At 37.0% G+C, this 22,229-nt stretch overlaps 1 protein-coding gene across 3 annotated transcripts in view; it reads right to left on the bottom strand.

Annotated features, from left to right (window-relative positions):
* Nucleotides 1-22,229, bottom strand: part of fxr2 (fragile X mental retardation, autosomal homolog 2) — a 110,986-nt gene that overhangs the window by 65,941 nt on the left and 22,816 nt on the right. For all 3 annotated transcript variants that reach the window (XM_039746938.1, XM_039746940.1, XM_039746939.1), the window contains exons 2-3: nucleotides 15,536-15,588; nucleotides 3,737-3,830 (exon numbers count right to left, since the gene is read on the bottom strand). In XM_039746938.1, coding sequence (XP_039602872.1) covers nucleotides 3,737-3,830; nucleotides 15,536-15,588 — 147 coding nt within the window. The remainder of the gene's footprint in view (nucleotides 1-3,736; nucleotides 3,831-15,535; nucleotides 15,589-22,229) is intronic.

Here is a 22,229-nt window from a genome sequence, read left to right as displayed (position 1 = left end):
CAAACACAGGAAGCAGAGGGTGACGGTGCGAGGAACCTAATCAGAACTGGCCGATGTTATGAGTGGTGTTCTACAGGGGTCAGTGCTAGGGCCGCTGCTATTTTTAATAAATATAAATGATTTCAATATTAATATAAGTAACAAGCTGGTTAAGTTTGCAGATGATACCAAGATCGGTGGATTAGCAGATAATTTGGAATCCGTTATATCATTACAGAAGAACTTGGATAGCATACAGGCTTGGGCAGATTTGTGGCAGATGAAATTTAATGTCAGTAAAATGTAAAGTATTACACATAGGAAGTAAAAATATTAGGTTTGAATACACAATGGGCGGTCGGAAAATCGAGAGTACACCTTATGAGAAGGATTTAGGAGTCATAGTGGACTCCAAGCTATCAACTTCCCAACAGTGTTCAGAAGCCATTAAGAAGGCTAACAGAATGTTAGGTTATATAGCACGATCTGTGGAGTACAAGTCCAAGGAGGTTATGCTCAACCTTTATAATGCACTGGTGAGGCCTCATCTTGAGTACTGTGTGCAGTTTTGGTCTCCAGGCTACAAAAAGGACATAGCAGCACTAGAAAAGGTCCAGAGAAGAGCGACTAGGCTGATTCCAGGTCTACAGGGGTTGAATTATGAGGAAAGATTAAAAGAGCTGAGCCTTTACAGTTTAAGCAAAAGAAGATTAAGATGTGACATGATTGAAGTGTTTAAAATTATGAAGGGAATTAGTACAGTGGATCAAGACTTGTATTTTAAAATGAGCTCATCAAGAACACGGGGCCACAGTTGGAAACTTAAGGGTAAATTTCGCACAAACATTAGGAAGTTTTTCTTTACACAAAGAACGATAGACACTTGGAATAAGCTACCAAGTAGTGTGGTAGACAGTAAGACGTTAGGGACTTTCAAAACTCGACTTGATGTTTTCTTGGAGGAAACAAGTGGCTAGGACTGGCGAGCTTTGTTGGGCTGAATGGCCTGTTCTCGTCTAGATTGTTCTAATGTTCTAAAAATGGCCCCATCACCACCCCAAGATAATATTGTACACCACTGTATTAAAATGACAATGGGCATTTTTGAAGACATCACACAGTCCTAGTCTTCAGTAATATTTTTGCCCAACTAATGATACAAATATAAATATTAAAATTAAAGACCAGAATCGGAAAGCATGTTCTTACAAAAACTGTGATATAGTTTGTTTAAACTGAAATATCCTATCTTGGAATTCATTAATTGTACAGTACAGATATAACATTGTTTGAATTTTTAATTTTAGTGTGAGTTTTAAGCATTATTGTCCACTTACTGGAAAAAATTTCAGAGAATTTAGAACGTGCATATGTTGAGATAAAAATCGTAGTGTCATAGTGAAAGGTATCAAGTAAAGTAAAATTTCACTGGTATTAACACTGAACACACAAATTCTGGTATTGTGACATCCATACCAACACCCTGAAAAGGATAATGCACATATAAAAATATTGTGCTGCGGTTTGTTGCATTTTTCCTTCAAGATGTATGGTTTGACATGGAAGGAAAATGTTTATGAAAGCTGTTGGAGGAGTAATAAGCTCTCTCGGAATGAGACAGTCAATTAATGTGCAATATGAAACAAAGCTGGAAAGAACAGAGAGAAGATTGATCAGGTAGATGTGTGGAATGTGTTATGGGATGAAACAAAGATTAAGTGTGTAGGAGGAATACATTAAGGTGATTTAGGCATGTGGAATAAAAGAATGCATGAGTGTAGAGGTGTACTATAATGAAGTAAGGGGTATTAGGCCAAAACAGTGGTGGCTGTTCGAGGCATCAGAAGATATCAAGAGTATGGGTCTCAATCCAAAGGATGTCCAGGGGCCTCATGCATAACGCCGTGCGTAGAATTCACACTATAACATGGCATGCGGACAAAAGCGGAAATGTGCTCACGCACAAAAAAAATCCAGATGCATAAATCTGTGCAAACACTAACTTCCACGTTCTTCCGCTCCATAAATCTCAGTCAGCGTGAAAAGTAACACACGTGCACGCGCCTGCTGTCCCGCCCCAACTCCTCCCAGAATTACGCCTCTTTGAATATGAAAATCAATATAAATAGCCCTTAAGCTTAGCCTTCTGTAAAAAGACAATGGCAAAAGCACGAGGAGAAATAGAAGAATGGTTTAAACAGTGGTGTAATCAAAAGGAAGTTGATCAAGTGATATAGCGCGTCGGAGAAACTCAAAAGCTCAAGTTCACAAAGTCACATAGTGCCTGAAATAAAAAAAAGAAGTTGACCGATATCAAAGTCGCCGTGAAAAGGCGAGTCGTAGCCCACCATCGAAGTGTCATATGAAAGCTTATTTGGGTACAGAGGGGGAAAAAAAAAAGGCACACTGGGGGGAAAAAAAGCACGAAATGTCAACTTTAATCTCTAAATTTCCACTTTAATCACGTAGTTTATTTTGTCATTAAAGCAGATCATAAACTTAAACTTACAATAGTTTAATTTACTAGTTTCTCAAATTCCATCGTAACTAAAGTAGCACGTTAAATGCTTTCTTTTGCATTTGGATCGTGTCCTCACATGTTTACTTATTAACATAACAGATTATTTAAATGAAGTTAAAGTTTTATCAGTATAATATAATAAACATTTTGCTGCATTTCATTTTAAAAATGATATCATCATCATATGTAAATACGTGCTTTATAAAGTGGCTCAGGTTGTGCAATATTATAACTATCTCAAGTTTACAGTGAGGTAATTGTACTTATATAAGTACAAACAGTTCTACAAGAAGCACTTGATGGACTGATTGAGTGCATTTATAGTTCTTGGGATAAAATGGTTTCTGGTCCGCGAGGTCAGTACAGGAAAGGCTCTGAAGCATTTGCTGTGCGAGAGCAGTTCAACAGACAGCATGGCTGAGGCAGCGTGTGCTAGATGCTATATACCGATAATTATCTTTCTGATCAGCTGAAGTACAGCTGTGATTCCCCACTCAGATACAGTGATATAAATACTTCAAGTGGTACAATGAGAGTAATATGGAAAATGATGATCCGCTGTGGCAACCCCTAACGGGAGCAGGTGAAAGATGACGAAAGGTGCAGTGAGTAACAATGCTAAAGCAGCTATTGTGTATAGAATAGTTTGACCCTTCTGTGGACCATTATATTGTTACAGGTTAAATACAATCAGATGCATTAAACTAACAAAGTGTATTTATAAAGCTGCGTCAGGGATTTGGATCTAAAAAAGATAGGGTAACCACACTGAAACAGTAGCACTACTTTGACGCTGGGTGCCGCCAGTCTGCAAAACCGAGCACAGAACTTGCGTACGCAAGGGTATGAGCTACCGTGGAAATGTGCGTGGCTTTACACCAAGTTTAGGTTTTACACATCGAGATTTGAACATGGAAACGTTCTTACGCAACATTTTTGTGCTTACGCACCGTTTATACATGAGGCAACAGGACTGATGAGTGGAGAAAAAGATTTGCAGGGGTGCAGGGCAGAAAAGGTAAAATTTTCCATATTGATCCACTAGATATAGTGCATGATCAAGACAACTGGAATCAAATGAGATGTTATGCGTAAATAGTTTTTCACTATTTTTAACAATTAAAAGACAATCACCCTCAATAGAAAATCATTCTCAAGAGGACAATAAAACATTATGTTTAAAGATAAACAAATTAGGTGCATTACATAAGCATCAAAGTCAACAATCCTCCTTACCTCAACCTCCTCTCCTTCACCAATGTCCTTGTGGTAGTCTGCAGGTGGTGGTAGTCGAACATCACTGAAGGGAAGTTGTCGCTCAGGCTGCCAACTGCAATAAAGGCACAAAGGGCATTAGCCAGTTTACAGAATCCATCCACAAAATATATTTTACATTTCCTACATATTAGACATTATATACATTGTTACTTACTATCTCTTAACATTCAATTATGCCACATCACATGCTGCCGACACTTGGGAGAAATCATTTTGAACACTAAGAGCCAGCACACCCTTTGCAACATAGCTGCATATAAGCTGTCTAAGCAAGTGAACATGCCTTCTATGAGACCATACTCTTTGCTAATTATTGTCTATATCAGCAAAGGAGCTGCAACTCTCACAATAGCTAAAAACTGAATGTCAAATGGGCTGATTTATGAATAGCAGGCCAAAAATAAATGAAATGAAGGCCTCAGATTTCTTAGCATTTTTCTGTAGAAATTGTGGTGTGTTCATCTTCACATTGCATGGCAAAGTCTTTGTCACGGTTTAGGAACTACAGATTGCTCAAAGAGCAAGTGTGGCTATGGCAAACAATTAGCCTTCCTCACATAGCTCATTTCTATGTGTTTTCCACTACAAAGTTCTTTACCAATGCAGAGAAATGCAGCCTTATGCAAGCTGATAAAGTGACTTGCTGAAGGTTGCATATTGTATTCATGATAAGAATGCAAGACCCTACAGGTCACAGTTACTAGTAAAGTACTACTTAACCACAAGGTCAAACTGTCATCAAGGGGTATATTCATAAGTTTCTTTGTAACTACACTAAGTTATTCTTAACAAACAATTTCAGACAATGACATATGGTTAGGAGTGTGTCCATGAAAACTGTAAAATACTACTTTCAGGTTTTTCCAAAACTACTAAGTAAGGAAGCCAGTTATTTTTTTAATTGAATAATAACTTCACAGTCTGTATTTTACTTTGCAGTATAAATCTGAGGTAGTGATATACAGCATTTGATTTCAGACTAGTGCTGGGCGGTATGACCAAAATTCTATATCACGGTATTTTTCAAAATTACACCGGTTTCACGGTATTCAACAATATTTTTTTCCCCATGCATGAGTGGATGTTAACCACATTTTCCACTGCAATTACTGCAGTAGGTGGGCTAAGAATAACCAATTCCACTGTCATGAGAACTGTACATTGTACAAAAAACATTTTAATGTGTACACAAGTATTAATACAGGTTTGTACGGCCCCATAAAGTGATAGTTTTCAAGGGGGTGGCACTAATGAAGAGAAGGAATCACATTGCATGACAGCTGCAGTCAAAATATAGAACCTTTTTTTGAACAAATTTTGCAAACAACTTAAACAAAAATTTTGACAACATATGGCTCCAGCAGAACCCCCCACCCCCGTGACCCTGTAGTTAGGATATAGCGGGTTGGATAATGGATAGATGGAGATTTTCAACCATCCAAAGAGGCATTTAGACTTAGTAAAATATCCAGAGGTGCTTGTCAAAAGTTGTAGTGCACTGAACAGGTCTTAGAAAAGGAATATTTTTTTGTAAACCAACTACACTTTGTTAATGTTAACAATCTCTGTTCACTGATACGTTAGCTATACGGATTGTAATGGCGTTGGTTATCTTGATCCACCACTTGCTCTTTTTGTTGTGGGCAGTACCTCTAGCAAACGCATCTACAAGTGACGTCTGACTCGAGTGTCCTCTAGCTTTTCAGTTTTCCCAACGAGGACGTGGAGGGTGCCAATCATAGTTCCATACATTCATGAAGGGCTGGGCAGTATGCCCAAAATTCAATATCACAGTATTTTTCAAAATTTGACCAGTTTCACTATATTCGATGGTATTTCTTTCTCATGCATGAGTGGATGTTAACCACATTTTTCACTGCAATTACTGCAGTAGACTGGCTAAGAATAACCAAATCCACTGTCATAAGAATTTTACAAAAAATATTTTAATGTGCACACAAGTATTACTACAGGTTTGCATGGAACCATAAAGTGATAGTTTTCAAGGGGGTGGCAATAATGAAGGAAGGAATCACACTGCATGACAGTTGCAGTCAAAAATATAGAACCTTTTTATTGAACAAATTTTGCAAACAACTTAAATTATTATTTTGACAACATATTTTCAACCATTGAAAAAGTCATTTAGACTTAGTCAGATATCCAGAGGTGCTTGTCAAAACTTTTATTGCACTGAACATGTCTTAGAAAAGGAATAAATAGTGAATATTTTTGTAAACCAACTACGCTTCTGTTAATGTTAACAATCTTTGTCCACTGACACATTAGCTATATGGATTGTAACGGCGTTGCTTATCTTGATCCACCGCTTGCTTTTTCTGACAAGTGACATGTGACTCAAGTGTCCTCTTTCTTTTTCATACCACCCCGCCCCACACTGAAGACATAAAGGGTCCCAATCTGGTACTCCAAAGCATGTTTGCGGCTAAGAAGATGCAGCAAATTACTCATGTTGCCTCTTCTGGGAACAACTTTAGCTCGACAGCCTTTGCAGTAAATAGTTGTTTGGTCCACATCTGACCTTTTAAAACCAAAGTATCTCCAAACAATAGACATAGCCCATTTACTCAGCAAAGGTTCTTCTGAGTCATCACATTCAACTTTTATCATCTGCTACAGCTTCAGTTTCTGAATGTTCTCTGTCCATTTTCACCGTTCAATACCTCCACTAACGCATGTACTCTGTTGCATGTGTTTAGCAGTGTATCAGTGAAAAAGGTCCCCATTAAACAGTTTCTCGCTGCGCCACGTTCCAAAAGTTGTTTAGGCTATTTAAACTGGTGTTGCAGTACAAGAAAAATCCATATTATAACAAAAATAAACGGTTTACGGTATGAACCGGTATACCTCCCAGCACTACATTCATGGTACTCCAAAGCATGTGTGCGGCTAAGGTGGTGCAGCAAATTTCTTGTGCTGTCGCAACAACTTTAGCTCTACAGCATTTGCAGTAAATAGTTGTTTGGACCACATCCGACCATTTTAAAACCAAAGTATCTCCAGACAACAGACATGGCTCCTTTCTTCGGCAAAAGTTCTTCTTTGTCATCATGTTCAACTTTGTCTGCTCAGCTTCAGTTTCAGAATGTTCTCTGTCCATTTTCACCACTCAATACCTCTGAATTCTTTTTAGACAAAAACAGGAACGACACAAATTTCTCTTTCATGAACTTTGTGTAAAATTTCAAATATTTACAATCCAACAAATCAATTGACTGACAAAAATAGTCAGATTATTTGATTATCAAAATAGTTAGCTGCAGTGCTACATTTGACATCGTGCATTACTACACAGCTCTTCCAAGAATAACCAGACGCAGATGTCTTTTAAGTGACTATTATGTTACTTGCAAAAACAAATCAATATAAATGAGATGTACATTTTTATTACTAAACATATGAACTGTGGATGACGAACATATGAACAAATCATTAGTTCCTGACCAATTTCCAGCTAGTAGTACGACACAGCTCCCCAACTGAAAATGTATGATAGGAAGAAGCAATTCAACATAAAATGAAACTAAAATAAAAATAAAAAAAAACTAGTTAAAATGATCAAGTGGATAACAATCTCATGGCACAAGAGAAATACAGAGCTGTAGTTGCTTTAAACCTCAACTTTAAACTGTGTACTCCCAATCACAATTTTAAACAGGCTTAAAAATTAGCAGAATCCTGCCATAAGACCTCGCTATGACTAGGCCCCAGTGACACATTCATGCTACTCTGGAACATGCAGGGAAGAGTAATGAAAAGTAACTTTTAGGATTTATATAAGCAACATATTTAACAAACTCTCTCTCTATCTAAACATGGTTTGTTCAAATGAAAATGAATTTGTATTTTCAACTGGGGGAAAAAAAAAAGAATATTTAAGACTTGATTCAAATAATTCATTAAATACTCCGCATTACTTTTACAAAGTGACATTAAATGACAGTGTAAAAGTGTAGTATAACACCCCCCCCCAAAAAGGGATTCAACTTGCACCCAGCAAAGTATCAAGAAAAGACTTCTTTCTCTTGCTATATCATTTTTTAACTATCAGCAGAGATACCAGCATTATAAAACTAAATTCCATAATTCTGTCTGCAAGTAAAATACTCAGATTATCTCTATAGGGTAAACAGACAGGCAATCCTTATTGCTAATTAGATATATCCTAAATGTATTCTTCCGGTCCAATATCTCAGTTTTACAACTGTTGACAAATGTTCATTCAGCTGTGGGGCTCCTACTCTCTGGATACTCTTCCTGGATATTTTTATGAGGCTCCTAACAACTCAATTTTCAAATTAACACTGAAGTTGTAATTTCTCTACCTTTTCAATTGCTGTGTCTACAAAATTTTTTAGAGTCTCTTCTAGTCCAAGTAAGTGCATTTGGACTACCTCATAGTGCAAATTTAACTTGGCCTTTCAGATCAGAAAACACTACTCAGTTCTTCTATTACTCTGTGGCTTTTTATAGTTTTGTTCTGTGGCTGTGCATTATCAGCATAGCGTTGCTAAACACTATTTAAAATCAGTCAGGTATACTTCTACAGTCTATCAGTACTGTACTTCACGTACCTGCCATGTGTGGTTCTTTATAACATTGTACTGTTAAATGTTTATATTTAACAAAGAATTGCAATCTTGTTAGTTTTTGTTAAGAACCTTGTGATGTGGCTGGTTAATTGAATCCCAACATATTGAAACTTGCCTAATCTAATTCAGGGTTATTGGAAAAGAAGCCTTTCCAAGAAGTATTTCATGGCAGACAAGAACCCTCCTTCCAAGGTAACATTCAATCACAGACCACAAACACATTAACACAGGGCCAGTCTGCAAATGGCAATAAAGCTTACCCACGTCTTTAGAGATGCAAGTGGAAAACCTACAGTATGTAGTCATGGGGGACAAAAATCAGTGTCACTTGCTGTTAATAGTGCGGATGTGGGTTTCAGCAAACAAGCAATATTGCTCTATCAGTGGTAGAAATTATAGATTAAAAAAAAAAAAAAAAACTGTCATTACACTGCAGGTCAAATGTTTTAAAATACATCACTATTGTCAGTTTTTATGGAACTGCACGCAGTTTAATGTCTTAATGTTTCATAAAATCAAGGCACGGAACAAATAAAATAAGTCAAGGAAACAAAGTGTACAAAACTTTATTCCTATTTCATTCACTTTTTTGATTCATTAAAGTAGCCACCTTTTGCAGACATAACAGCTAAAATATGGAAACCCTTTTGATTCACTCTCTGCAAGTCACTAACTCTACCCCCCACCAAAAGAACCCCAGACCACCACACTTCCTCCTCCATGCTTGACTGTTTGAGTCACACCCTGAGGAACCATCCTTTTACCAACTCGACTGTGTACAAACTACCTGCATGATGAACCAAAGATTTCAAATTTTGATTCACTGGTCCATAATACTTTTTTCCAGTCTGCATTAGCCCACAGCAGATATTTCAAGGCCCTATTTTGTCCTTTAAGGAGTGGCTTTCTTAGTGCCACTCACTCTGTCAAACCTGTAGCACAAAGCCTTCTCTTCACAGAGAACTGTGGTACTGTGCGTGGATTGTGATCATGTAAGCTGGTGACCATTCTGATTGGGTTGTGACTTTGGGTCTGCCAGATCTCTTCCTATTAGAATTTCTTCCAGTTTCCAATTGCCTTTGGATTGTGTAGGACACCGTACTCACCGGCAATTAGATTTTGTTTCTGCAATTTCTCTAAATGAAAGGCCGACATGTCTAAAGGTAATACTCTGTCTCATTTCATTTGTTTAACACAGTTTTCTGTGCCATTATCTGTGGAATTTACAACTTTCTACAGTATAATATTGACCAATTAGTACTTCAAAGGTTATAATAACACAGTCGGTTCCAACTCTGCTTTAAGACAGACAGGGTTTTTAGTAATCAACAGAAGTTGGAACACCTGTTCAAATTGTTAGCTTTAACTTGCAAGGCTTAACTTTAATTGCTGCAGAACATCTGTAGTTGTAACCGATTCGTTGTTCCCAGAAGAAAGCACATTTATAATATTCTAAAATTTCCCGTTTTCAGTTTTTCCCAAGCTAAACTTTAAAATGTACACCTCTGGCAGTTTACAGATTACCATTTCACTATTTTAGGTCACTCATTGCATTTCAACTGATTACATTAGAAGGAAAACTGGAATAACCAGGGTCTTCTGGAACTTTTTTTTTTGACAAGAACCTTCACTTCAATCTTATTTTCTCTATAAAGGACAGTGTTATTTGGGAAGCAGATGGAGATTATATATGAATAGTGTGCTTTTTTTTTTTTTAATTTCCTAAGAGGTTTTCATCTTCTTATCAGCTAAACATAACAATATTAATTCACAATCACAAGTAGTATAGTGGAATTCTTAGTTGCAAGTGGCAGGGTGCTTTCTCACTCCCTTTCTACTTCTTAATAAAGAGCTGCCAGGGCATGTACATGAAATAATTCAAGGGCACTGCCAGGTTCCACAGAAAACTTAAAAGAAACCTTTATAGTCTCTGCACCTTAATATGTCATGTTGATTAATCATGACCCAAGTTTCTCAAATCCAGTTCAAAAGGAACAAACTGGTTATGGAGGATACTGGGTGTTAAAATACTAATACAAGAGAAAACATCCTAGGACCGTCTCTTCCTTCACCTTTTTCCACCTAAAACTGTTTTATCACAACTTTGGTCAGATTAACAAACTGACAGGGTGAGTAAGGACAACCAGTGATGACATTACGGTTGTCAAAAGGTGACCTGCAGATCACTTTTATTCTGCGTTGTTCAAATCAGAGCCAACATTCTTCAGTACTATAGGTCAGTCCCTTCATTTATTAAACTGTTTCCACAAAGATTGCTACTGTAGCACTTTTTTATAACGCACTATTTTAAAAGGAAAAAGCTGTACTTATTTCATCTGGAGTTCGGCAAAATGGTTGAAATGTCCAGGAACTTTGTGAAATGCACTGAAGTCGAATGAGGATGGAGAAATATAGCTTGGTTGCAGTGGATTATAATAGTGCAATTGTCTTTTAAATGTCTTTACATACATTCCGTATGGCCAACAGGATGAAAAGGACGCTTCTGCCCAACGATTCCAGTGCTTCTCTTTGATAGCTTGGGAAGCATAGACCAACTATATGGCCAAATATGGGACCTGTGCTATTAGACAGCAGTGCTAACAATGGCTCCAACAAGCCTCCCCAAGATAAAAATAGAATTACATATCAGAACAGTAAAATTTCTGGCAGACAAAGTATAAATTGACAAAGGCTTATCCCATACAGACTCAATAGCAGTACTCGCCTCTCTCAAACAAAAAAGTACATTTTTTTCCCCCTGATGCTTTTGTTCTATCACTGTGGCTATAACCATATAACCCCAACACTAATGCTATGATCTATGTACCTTGGAAGTCAGAGCTGGAAATAGTCACACCCGAGTTGACCAAGTTCTAGTAAAATATTCAGAAAAACAATACAGATGCCTCCAGGAAGACCTTTATTGTCCTTACTCTTTAGGAATTAAAGACAACTACTGAACAACACACTATGCAGTATTCTGCACATCCAAACACCATAGTAGTATGTCCACCAATTGAGTACGGGCAGTACTGTGGGTACAATTGATTTATTGAGATTTTAATTAAGTTTTTGCTAACTTTTAGCTCACAACTAGGATCAGTGTTAATACACTTATGTTGAAGGCTATACCATCCACACTGGCCTCACAAAGCAACCACTGAGGAAATAAATGTTCATTTAAGCTGCTCACACAGTAAATATTCTGGACAAAATTCAGCAAACAAGGTTACAAGTGACTACCACAAATACGCTGCAAAAAATGCTTTGGTGGATGACACAGATCAACAATTATGATCGCACATAGTTTGTTGAGGTCAATGCTTTGAAGTGGCTAATCTAATATTAGTGTTTCATCTGGAGACTTCTGGTCCATATGTTCACAGTAACTATGGGGTCAATAAAAGTGCTTTTGTAGGCAAATGTAGATGCATCTTGACAGCAGCTTAATGGAAATATACTGGATGGGCACTTGTTACATGCATTTTACTATTATTTTACTATTTTTTTTTTTTATTAACTGCCTAAAATTTGTACACTGAATTGGAATAATGTAATCAAAATAACTGATCAATCCTCAATGCTCCTTGAAGTTATTAAACAAAAATTATTGAGAAATACATTAGTGTCAATCACAACCACAAAAACAGGAATAAATTGATACATGATCACATTAAGAAAACCTGCTTATAAACACAGCTTCTATATTATATTTGCAGCACTGGGTAAAAACTAAGAATTTGTCTCTCTCAGCTAGTACTCTCTCTATAAATAGTGGGGAAATCTCTCTTTAAAAAAAAAAGTAAAGAAATAAAGTTTCATAAAGTAATTATGTAATTAGAGCACATCTGAAGCAGTCCTTATTACAAAGCTACAAAAGGGCAGCTTAGCAGAACTGTACACTGTGAACAGCAAACAAGATCATTCCTAAACTGAAAGACGTGTCCAATACAGACCAGCAAACAGAATGTTTTTAGCACTGTAGAGAATCTATAGGGGTACATATTTTTCGAAATTTTATAACGAAATTAAAAATACTTTAGTAGTTAACAGGTACATTTTGACAGGTGTCAGAGTAAGAACTTTTAAGAAGTAAGTCACAAAGCACTACATACAAAGGTTCATCAAGTTAAGAGTCATTTTTAAATACATACCTCAGTTAACTAACCCAGCTACTTTAAGAAACTCATTAAGGATTAAACTTCAAATCCATTTTTGTAGATTCCGAAAACTCTGTATGTGAAGAAGTTCTTCCTGTCCTTAGTCTTAAGTGCACTCTACATTAATTTTTTCGAGCACATGATTCCTTATTTAATCTAAAGAATACTACTGAATGCACTTTATTAATGCCTTTGAGAACTCTGAAGAACTAAATTAGATTTCCATGATTTCTTTTTTGCTCACATCTGAAAAGGTTCAGTTCCCTGAGACTATTTGCCTTACATATGCCCCTATCCCCTAGGAAACAGTTGGTTGCTCTCCTCTAAAAACACATCTACTGTTATATCCTAAACAAACAAAAAATAAAAAAGTGGTGATCAAGGCCATACACCAGCGGTGTTCACATGTAGTCAACTAATCAACCAAATGTAACTGACATTTTTTTTTTTTTTTATTTTGCAAGTAAATGGCTCTCATCCCACACCCAACTAAACATTTAAGAAAAATAAACTTGAAAATGTTTAAAACAAAAGGAGCAGTAGTGAATAAAACATTAACGTGTCTAAGAATACTGCCTAATACCTTAAGTAGCCACTTTTGGTTGTTTTTTTTTTGTTTTGTTTTTTTAAAATAGCTTGCAAAAAGCAAGAGAGATATAATAATCGTGGAAAGGGATATTACAGCATTCCATTTAATACTCCCGTATTATCACAGATCGAGCTTTTCTAGTTACAGACTTCTCTGAAGAGCAAATGAGGGTATGATCATGCACAGACACATTCTCCAAGTGTGAGTGTGTGGTATAGCGGGTCTGCAGCTTCAAAAACGTGACCAGTTTTAAATCCAGACAGCCGTGTCTGTCCCCGTGGGCGCGATTACACGACTGTGGGGAGTTAATGAGGTAATTGGGGCAAGATCATTCTTAATTGCTTCACTGGCTTCCTGCGGCACGTGATTAAGGCGCTGCACCCACGGAACCGTATATGTACAGGCTGGCACAGGGGGATCAGGAGGAAAAAAGATTGAAAGAGAAGGAGGTTAAAGGACATGAAAGGCAGTTTTTGGTGGACAATTTGGCCACCTGGAAGGAGAAGGCAGGACGAGCTGAGGCCCCGCGAAGGAGCTTAGGCTGTGGCGCTCTAGGGGCTAGTTCGCCCCACGGAATATTTGGGTGGAGTGGGGCGAGCAAGGCAAATGACCTCCCTAGACATCTGTGGCGCGACTCTCCGGAAGGAGAGTCAACCTTGGACGGTCTGGCTGCGCAGTTTAGAGGAAGCCAAGACATAAGTCGGCAGAAAGGACTGGCTGCAGAGTCTCCGCCGGCTACCAAATGATGGGTGACCCGAGACAGAGGAGTGGAGACTGCATTTTAACCTATAATTTTTAACTGATTATGGATTTTTATCCCCACTTTTCACTTGATTTTTATGCATTTATTTATATACTATTTTTAGAACACTGCACAGTGGACACTTTTGTTTCTTTTAATAAAAGCACCTTGGCACTTTTTCCACCATCCCCATGCTTCATGTGAGACTTGTCCCCATTTGTCAGCTCAGCTCAGGCATAACTATCGACGGTGTTGGGTTCTACAGACACCCATATGTGAAGAGGGAGTCTGGAAAGGACCCGCAAAGTCACAGGCACTCACATCATAGGACAGCAATTTGAAACTCAGCCACACAGTTTGGTTTTATTTACCAAAAGAAAAAGTTCTGATTAAAACTGTACACAATAAAAGGTTTTTTTTAATAAAAAATAAATAAAGACCAACAGTCAGGGCAAGAAAAGTAATGCCCTCCTGTGTATGTGTGTGTGTGTATATACATATACATATATACACATATACACACACATATATATACACATATACACACACATATATATACATATACACACACATATATATACACATACACACATATACACACACATATATATACACATACACACATATATACACACACACACATATACACACACACACACACACACACATATATATATATATACATACATATACATATACATATATATACACACACACACACACGCACGTACAACAGAACCATCAGGTTGTGTTTATATTAACTTCCCAATATTATACTACTGTCATTTAAAATGTTATTATCTGCACACGGACTTTTATTTTCTTAATACAGCAGCACACTATAACACACTTCTATGTTTAACATTTTCCAGCATTTTTATATTTTTAAATTTTGAGTGGTGGTGATGGCTGGGGTATCAGTAAAATAAAAAAAACAAAAAATAGTAAACACTTATTTTTTTATCTAATCCAGCATTTCATATTAATTTTTTAAGTGGTTCCCTGAAAAACTGCATTCTGCTATACTGTATGTAAACACAATACCATATATGCAGTTTCACTGAACTGTTAATTGAAATTAACTATCTCAGTAATATCTAAGGTAATAATTGTAAATTGATTTTGTCATAATCATGCATCCTAACACTTTTTTCATTGCAGCTAAGAGGAGAGCATACAAAACAAAATTGCTATTCCAAACAGAAAAACCTCTTCACACTTTCATGGCAGAACTCTTAAATATCCAGCTACCGGTTACTTTTTTTTTCCTTTTTAACTCCCTAAGATAATTTCATAAACCTAATGTTTCAATAAACCCAAGTTTGAGTCTCAAAAAGGAATTGCAAGAGGTCAAAATGGGTCTCCACTTACCAATCTTCTATTTATCACAGTGGATGAAAATAAAAATGCTTGAATAAATGCAAATAAATGTACACCTAAGGTATACTGCATATGGATAATGATTTTTGGTATAATTTATCACCAAGTCTGAACATCTAAACTTGTAGAGAAAGCTCAAAAGAAAGTAATTTATTATATTTAACTTTTACCCCATTTTATGGCCGGTACTGAGTCCTAAGTTTCATCAGCATGAACTTTGGGAGGATGGGTTTAAAAAAAAAAAAAAACCCTTAATTACAGCTTGACACTTACTTGTTCTCAAACACAATTGTAACGGAGTCCTCATGTACATCCTTTATGAAGCCCTGTGGAGAAAAAATGAAATTACATAAGTGAAGGAGAACACTTACATTGAGTAACATACAGTGTATGAAAAGAAGATCACCCACACACCAATTCCCCAGTGCTCAGTTGACCTGCACACTGTCCAGTTGCATGACTTGCTTAGCGATATTTAGTCAAAGTATAATCAACAGACATTCATTAAATTAATCTGTAGGCCTATATCACAAGAGGGTCAAAAACTGGTTATAAAAATAACTCAACTACAGTTATAAAAGCTCACAATTAACATTACGTCTACGTAATAGAAATCCCAAGATAAAGTTCATGGTGTCTTGATTAAACTTAAACTGGATTAAGTGAGCTGTATATTTACATATGTATTTGGGTAATATTTCATTCTCAAAATTCTCTATTACCATTCAATTATCTTACACACTTGGAGATACAAGTAAGTGCTCAGAGTAGCAGGATGAGTTAGGGTTAGTACAGGGAACTGGAGGAGCAAACTTGAGATTTACACTTCAAGAAATTCCTCTAATACACTACAGGCACTAATCGATAGAAAAAGAGCTAAATGACATCTATATGATTAAATGTGAACCAATAACCAAAAATAGAGAGCAGTGCCCTTTAACTCAGTATAAGTGAAACAGAAGGCTACACAAGCATCGTTTCATCCAAGATTATAACTTTGATGAGCACCATTCAAAGAAATTGCTTGCTCAAGTTTCCCTGGAGACTCCAGGGTGACAATATTGGCAGGGTGAAGGTACACCTGTCCAGTCACTCAAATGCTGGGCATTTGGGGTGGCAGGAAAAAAATTGTTGAAGTATCTAGTTTCCATGCTCTTGTACTACAGTCACAGAAGCAGCTCCCCAGGGAATTGGGACAGCAGCAGAGTTATAAATACCTACTGAAGCAAACTTGCCTTTTGAAGTGGATCAGTGGCAGTACATATATCTTGAAATACAGTTAAATAAAAGCATCTGAGGTATCAGCAAGTGGAACTTGAAAAGGAATAAGCAAATTATAAGGTGTAGGTTGGGGAAAAACTTTACCTCAAGTATTAGTGAAATTAGATCCTATCTTCAAGGATTTATATGGAATACTCCACCCAAAAATGATACATTTCTTAAATGTTACTTGCCCTATGTACTTAGTAGTGATGGCCTAGAAAAATGTTTAATATCCTTAATGATATTAAATCCTTAATCCTTAATGTTTAATGAAAACCCACCACTCCTCATGACGAGTTTAACAACAAAATGTTTAATCTCATCTTTTCATGGAAAACAGACCTAATAAAGTTTATGTTTCAATAGAAGTGAATAGGGTCCAGCACTGGAAACAGCAAACAATGTCAAAATATCATTGAAAAAGTCTCACGTTACTCATGTTGCATAATCCACGTAGAGTCATCCAGGCAAATACTTGAACCATGCAAAACTTGCATTTCTCACTAAAAGTTTGTTAAATCAATTCCTTCGCTAAAATAAAAGTATCCCACAACACGGTAAGATAGGAATCTTGGCCAATGTATTGCGGGAGAGACAGGTGGGGATAGTCTATTTTCCCCACGTACTCTGGATTCTTTCCATTAGCTCAAATGTTTCATTATTAATAACTTCAATTAAATCAAGTTAGTTTTACTTTACTTAGAGGGTTGGTCGTCAATATAGCTTTGAGATATTTAGTGCCCATTGCAGCACTTCTTGTGTGATTTTGGGCTATACAAAAATAAATTGCTTTGTAATTGTTCTGAAAGGTGCACTATCCAGGATCCAGTTGCAAGGACACAATTTCAGGGAGTTGGAATGTAACAGAATAATTACATTTAGAAAATGTATCATGGAGATATATGCAGGAAAGAGAGTAATGTGACCCTATGAGAACAAGACAACTCTACACAGACCAAGGCTAATATAAAAACTTGGTCTCTTGATTTGAAAGTGAGAAGTATAAACCACTTTTCCACTGTATAACATTTATATTAGTAATCCACCTTAATAAAAAGGGTTTCTGTCCGGTTACAATGTGTCTGTCAATCCAACAGTTTGCCGCATCACAAACATTAACACTGCTTTTACGAATCACATACAGAGGTCTAAGTTGATCACTTAGATTTCAACCCATCTTATATGGGTAGCAAAGCTAGTAAGGATATGCATTTTCATATTTATTTTAATTGCCCTACATTTGTGTAAGTGTGAAGGTGCTTGAAATATTACACAAATATAACAAAAAGACAATGTTTCTTAATTCTATCTCTGTGCCATTTAGAGTTGGGGATAGGATTGCTGATATGATAAAAGCCTTGAATATGAAATGATACAAATTGATGGAGATGTCACACCAAAATCGAAAAATTTATATGCAAATTAAATGTTCCAAACTGAGGTGAAAGTTACAACTTCAATTCAGCATCAAGTTTTCCCATACACTATGTTAAACTTGGAGGGCTTTGTGACCATCACTTAAAATTTACCATAAGGACTTTATTTCTGGCAACAACCTACAGTATTTGCATTCTTAGCTGGAAAGGTGATTACTTCTTTTCCTGAAGAGTACACAGCCTTTTCCTTTTGAAATGTGGACACTCTACTGAGCTAATTTGTGTTTCAAAACCACTGTGACATTCAGTTGAAGTAATCATCCTATGTGATATTAACAGTATGAAGACACCTAATTAACTACTAGTACATAGTATTTTTCTATATTTTTCAAGGTTTCAGAAAAAAAAAAAAGTTTTGGTGTGTGCACATATGTTGTTGTGATAGTGTCATCCTCGCCAAATTGAGACTAGTACTTTTGTTATTATAATAAAAGGTGGATGCTTCAGTATACAGTATGTAATCTGTCCAAAAAAAGTGACATTTAAAATATTTATAAGATAAAACAGAAGAGAAAAATCGCTGTAGATATATATATCCATACTGGACTAGAATGCATTACTTTGAAATACATACATACACACAGACATAGTTTCTTCAAAATTAAAAACTTTTTTGGGAACATGAAGCTAGCAATTCACACAAACTTCAACTACTGCGCAAGACTGGGAGGCCATCAGCAGCACACTGACTGGCAATTTAAAGAGGAGGTTCACCTTGACATACCAAAACAAATGTTGCTTTTCTATTTTTTAACCATTAGCAATTGATGATTCAGCAGTGTGAAAAAGGGAAACACTGCTTTCTTAGATAGTCAGTCCCTAAAACAAGACAAGGGATCAGCTGTTCCACACTAGGGCCACATAAAGCCTGTATATTCCATCAAGAGGTATCCTGTCAAGCACTACAGCTCTGCCACCCAAAACTCTTGAGTGAATCTGTTCCTCATCAATCACCCCTAGTAGCCAGCAGCTGGATACTGAGATGAGGGGGAGGAGGCAGCAAAATACCACAAGGGTACAGGACAGTGTGACAACTCCTTTTTAGGGATGGCAAAATGACACGGTTGCAATGAAGGGAGGTGGAGTGTGCAAGAGGCAAATTAGAAAGGACACACAAGCTACATGAATATTAGACAGTGTAAATTGATCAGACTACTGCTAGACAAAGATTGCAATTACAGGACTACATACTAAAAAAACTAAAACATAAAACTAAGCAAATATGACTACAAAACATTTGTTCACAAGTTAAAATCTGCTGTTCTCGTTAGCCAAAAGTCCAATCATGAATACTACGTATGTTTTTTGGATTGAGGAGAAAAGGTTGCAGAACCAGATAAGGCAATGACACATATATTATAGAGTAAATCAAGTTACATCACTTAATTACAAACATCCCAGCTTCTTTCAATAATCCATATGCAGTTAGGATAACTGGACAAACAGGACTGCCTCTCAGTTATTGATAAAATAGTTTTTCCTGGTTAAAGGGTAAGTTCGGGATTTTTCAACACAAAGCCGTTTAACAACCATGGTACAAACTAATTTGCTAAATAAAATTCTAAAGTGAAGCATTTCTAAATATTTTTAAAAAATACCTCATCTGTTAAAATAAGGGCTTATGGGTACCAAAAGAGTAAGAAAAAGGAATACTTTGCATAAATATATTTTTAAAGTTGTTTACCCCATGTACCTTGTAATGATGATCAGAAAAAAATGTTTAATCTCAAAAAGTAGAAGGTGGCATAGCAGTAGCTAACTTTCCATTTTATTAATACTGTACATACTATATATACGTAGACATTGGCACAAACAGATGCATTTACACCAGTTTGGTCAGCATTGGAAATTAATCTTTCTATATTTCTTTATATGCATTACTTTGTGCCCCTGTAAATACTAATCGACAAAATACCAAAAATCCAGTAATCAGCCAATCACTTAGAATATGGAAGCAATGCATATCACACTTCAGGGCAGAGAAGCTTTTATCTGTTGCTCCATTATGGCAATGCCAATCCACCTGCATGAGTGTGGACTGTAGAAGAAAACCAGAGCATCTGTGGAAAACATGCAAGCCCCAAACTCTCTCACTGTGAGAAAGCAGCTCTACCATTGCACCAACTTGACCCCCAATATCATTTGCTGTCCTCAATATCTTCCTTCCACTGCACTATTCAAATAGAAGTATGGCTGCTTTATCCGCAGCAAAGAGCAATCAGTGGCAGAGCCTGAATCTCAACCCACAAGGAAGGAAGTGATGCGGGTGATGAGGGGAGAGAAAAAAAAAAAAAAAACTGTTGGCTTGATCAGTTGAGGAATGATGTGTGTAAAGTCAATGCTGCCTTAAATAGATGCCCTACTTTGTCCAGTCTTCTGTGAGTGTGACAAAGATTGCTCTGCCAGGTATGTTGGACTTGTACTAGTAAAAAGCAATATTTTGTTACTATAAACATTCTAACATTAGGTAGGTAGTATATGACACTCTACCTTGTGCATTAAGATTATTCAAATTATTTTTTTCTCCAAAATTTCACTTTGAAATGTGATAAAAAAAACACTTGAAGACAGAAGATGGGAAAGACTGGGGAGAATCAACATAGGCCTAACAGGTGGAGGGACAAAAGTGGGCCAACAAAAGCTAAGGTAAATGCACACTGCTAGGAAGCATGCTTTGGGGTTAAACTGTACTAAATGGAAAGTTTTTTTAAAAATGGAAATCTAGTAATACTTAAATGCACAAGGGAATCTTTACATCATTTTTGCATGTGCCTATTAAATTATTGCACTTCTCCATAAAAGCTGGCCAAGATGGAAAATGCCACGTGCTACCTACATGCATTTGTCATTGTGCCATTTTAAAGGAATACTTCACCCAAAAATGACTTTTTTAATGTTACTTTTTAATATTACTTATTTCATGTAGTTTGTAGTAGTGGCTGAGAATTATTTTTAATCTCATGTTTTCGTATAGAAATGAGAAAATTAGATGTTACGGTGAATGTTGTCAGTGCATAATATAGACATCGCTGTGCATCAAAGTGGGCTTGGACTGCAGTTGAGTTACTTTGCACACACATGCACAGACAATTTACTGAGTCACATCATCAGACATGCATGGCATATTGTAACACTGTTTCAAACAGGCACCACTGCATCCACAGGATTATTTTCAGACTGAACTCTACTGGGACCAGCAGAGCAGAAACTTATCATATTGAAACACTTCTCATGGTATACTCAAATGTTACTGGGAAGGGCAAGCTACACTTACTGCAGCTCTCAGAAGCTGTGGACACAAGATCAAGTGCTGAAAACATTAATAGACATTTCACAGAGACTGATTCAGAAATAGCGGCAGATTGCAGCAATGAGAAATTATACAGCAGTGGATCTTGCATTGCTGTCAGCAGTAGTCCTTTAATATAGGGCAGAGAGAAAACTGTCATACCGTATACCTAATCCTTGCTTTTCTGGTCAAAACTATACAAATGTATGTAGCAAATGTGGCAGATATTTGTACCCAGTAAATACATTTTTCAACTGCTGGATATTGTCACAGTGAAAGTCTCTCAGCAAGAGGTCTGATTGTTTAATCAGACTCCTGCAATAGTTTTCTCCTGCTCCCAGCAACCCCCCACAAAATCCCATCCCTTTTTGGCCCATTCCCCCACACATCCAAAGGTTTCAGTCTGGTCCAGACCATAACCCAAACTTTACCCTTTAAAAAGTACTTTAATTTGGCAAGTAGCCCAAGTAAATTCTTAAAACAGTAGAATCGTCAAGGAGGAAGAAATCATCACACATATGCCAGTAAATGTGTAGGACTTTCTTTTCCACAGTACAATTGCAGTCTGTTGATAGTTTTCAAAAAATGAGACATATTAATAGATAAATGATAGCTGGCCGGGCGGCACAATGGGTAGCTCTTCTGCCTCACAGTTAAGAGACCCGGGTTCACTTCCCAGGTCCTCCCTGCGTGGAGTTTGCATGTTCTCCACGTGACTGCGTGGATTTCCTCCAGGTGCTCCAGTTCCCTCCCACAGTCCCAAGATATGCAGGATAGGTGCATTGGCGATTCTAAATTGTCCCTAGTGTGTGCGTGGTTTGTGTGTGTGTGTGTGCACGACCTGCTGTAGGCTGGCGTCCTGTCTGGGGTTTGTTTCCTGTCTTGCGCCCTGTGTTGGCTGGGATTGGCTCCAGCAGATTGGTGTCATTATGTTTCAAAATGTTCCATTAAAAATCATCACTTTTAAAGCCAATAATGA

The sequence above is a fragment of the Polypterus senegalus genome, chromosome 3, assembly GCF_016835505.1.
Source record: "Polypterus senegalus isolate Bchr_013 chromosome 3, ASM1683550v1, whole genome shotgun sequence".
Taxonomy (NCBI): domain Eukaryota; kingdom Metazoa; phylum Chordata; class Cladistia; order Polypteriformes; family Polypteridae; genus Polypterus; species Polypterus senegalus.
The sequence above is the reverse complement of the archived record's forward strand: the minus strand, read 5'-3'. Positions and strand labels throughout refer to the sequence as shown.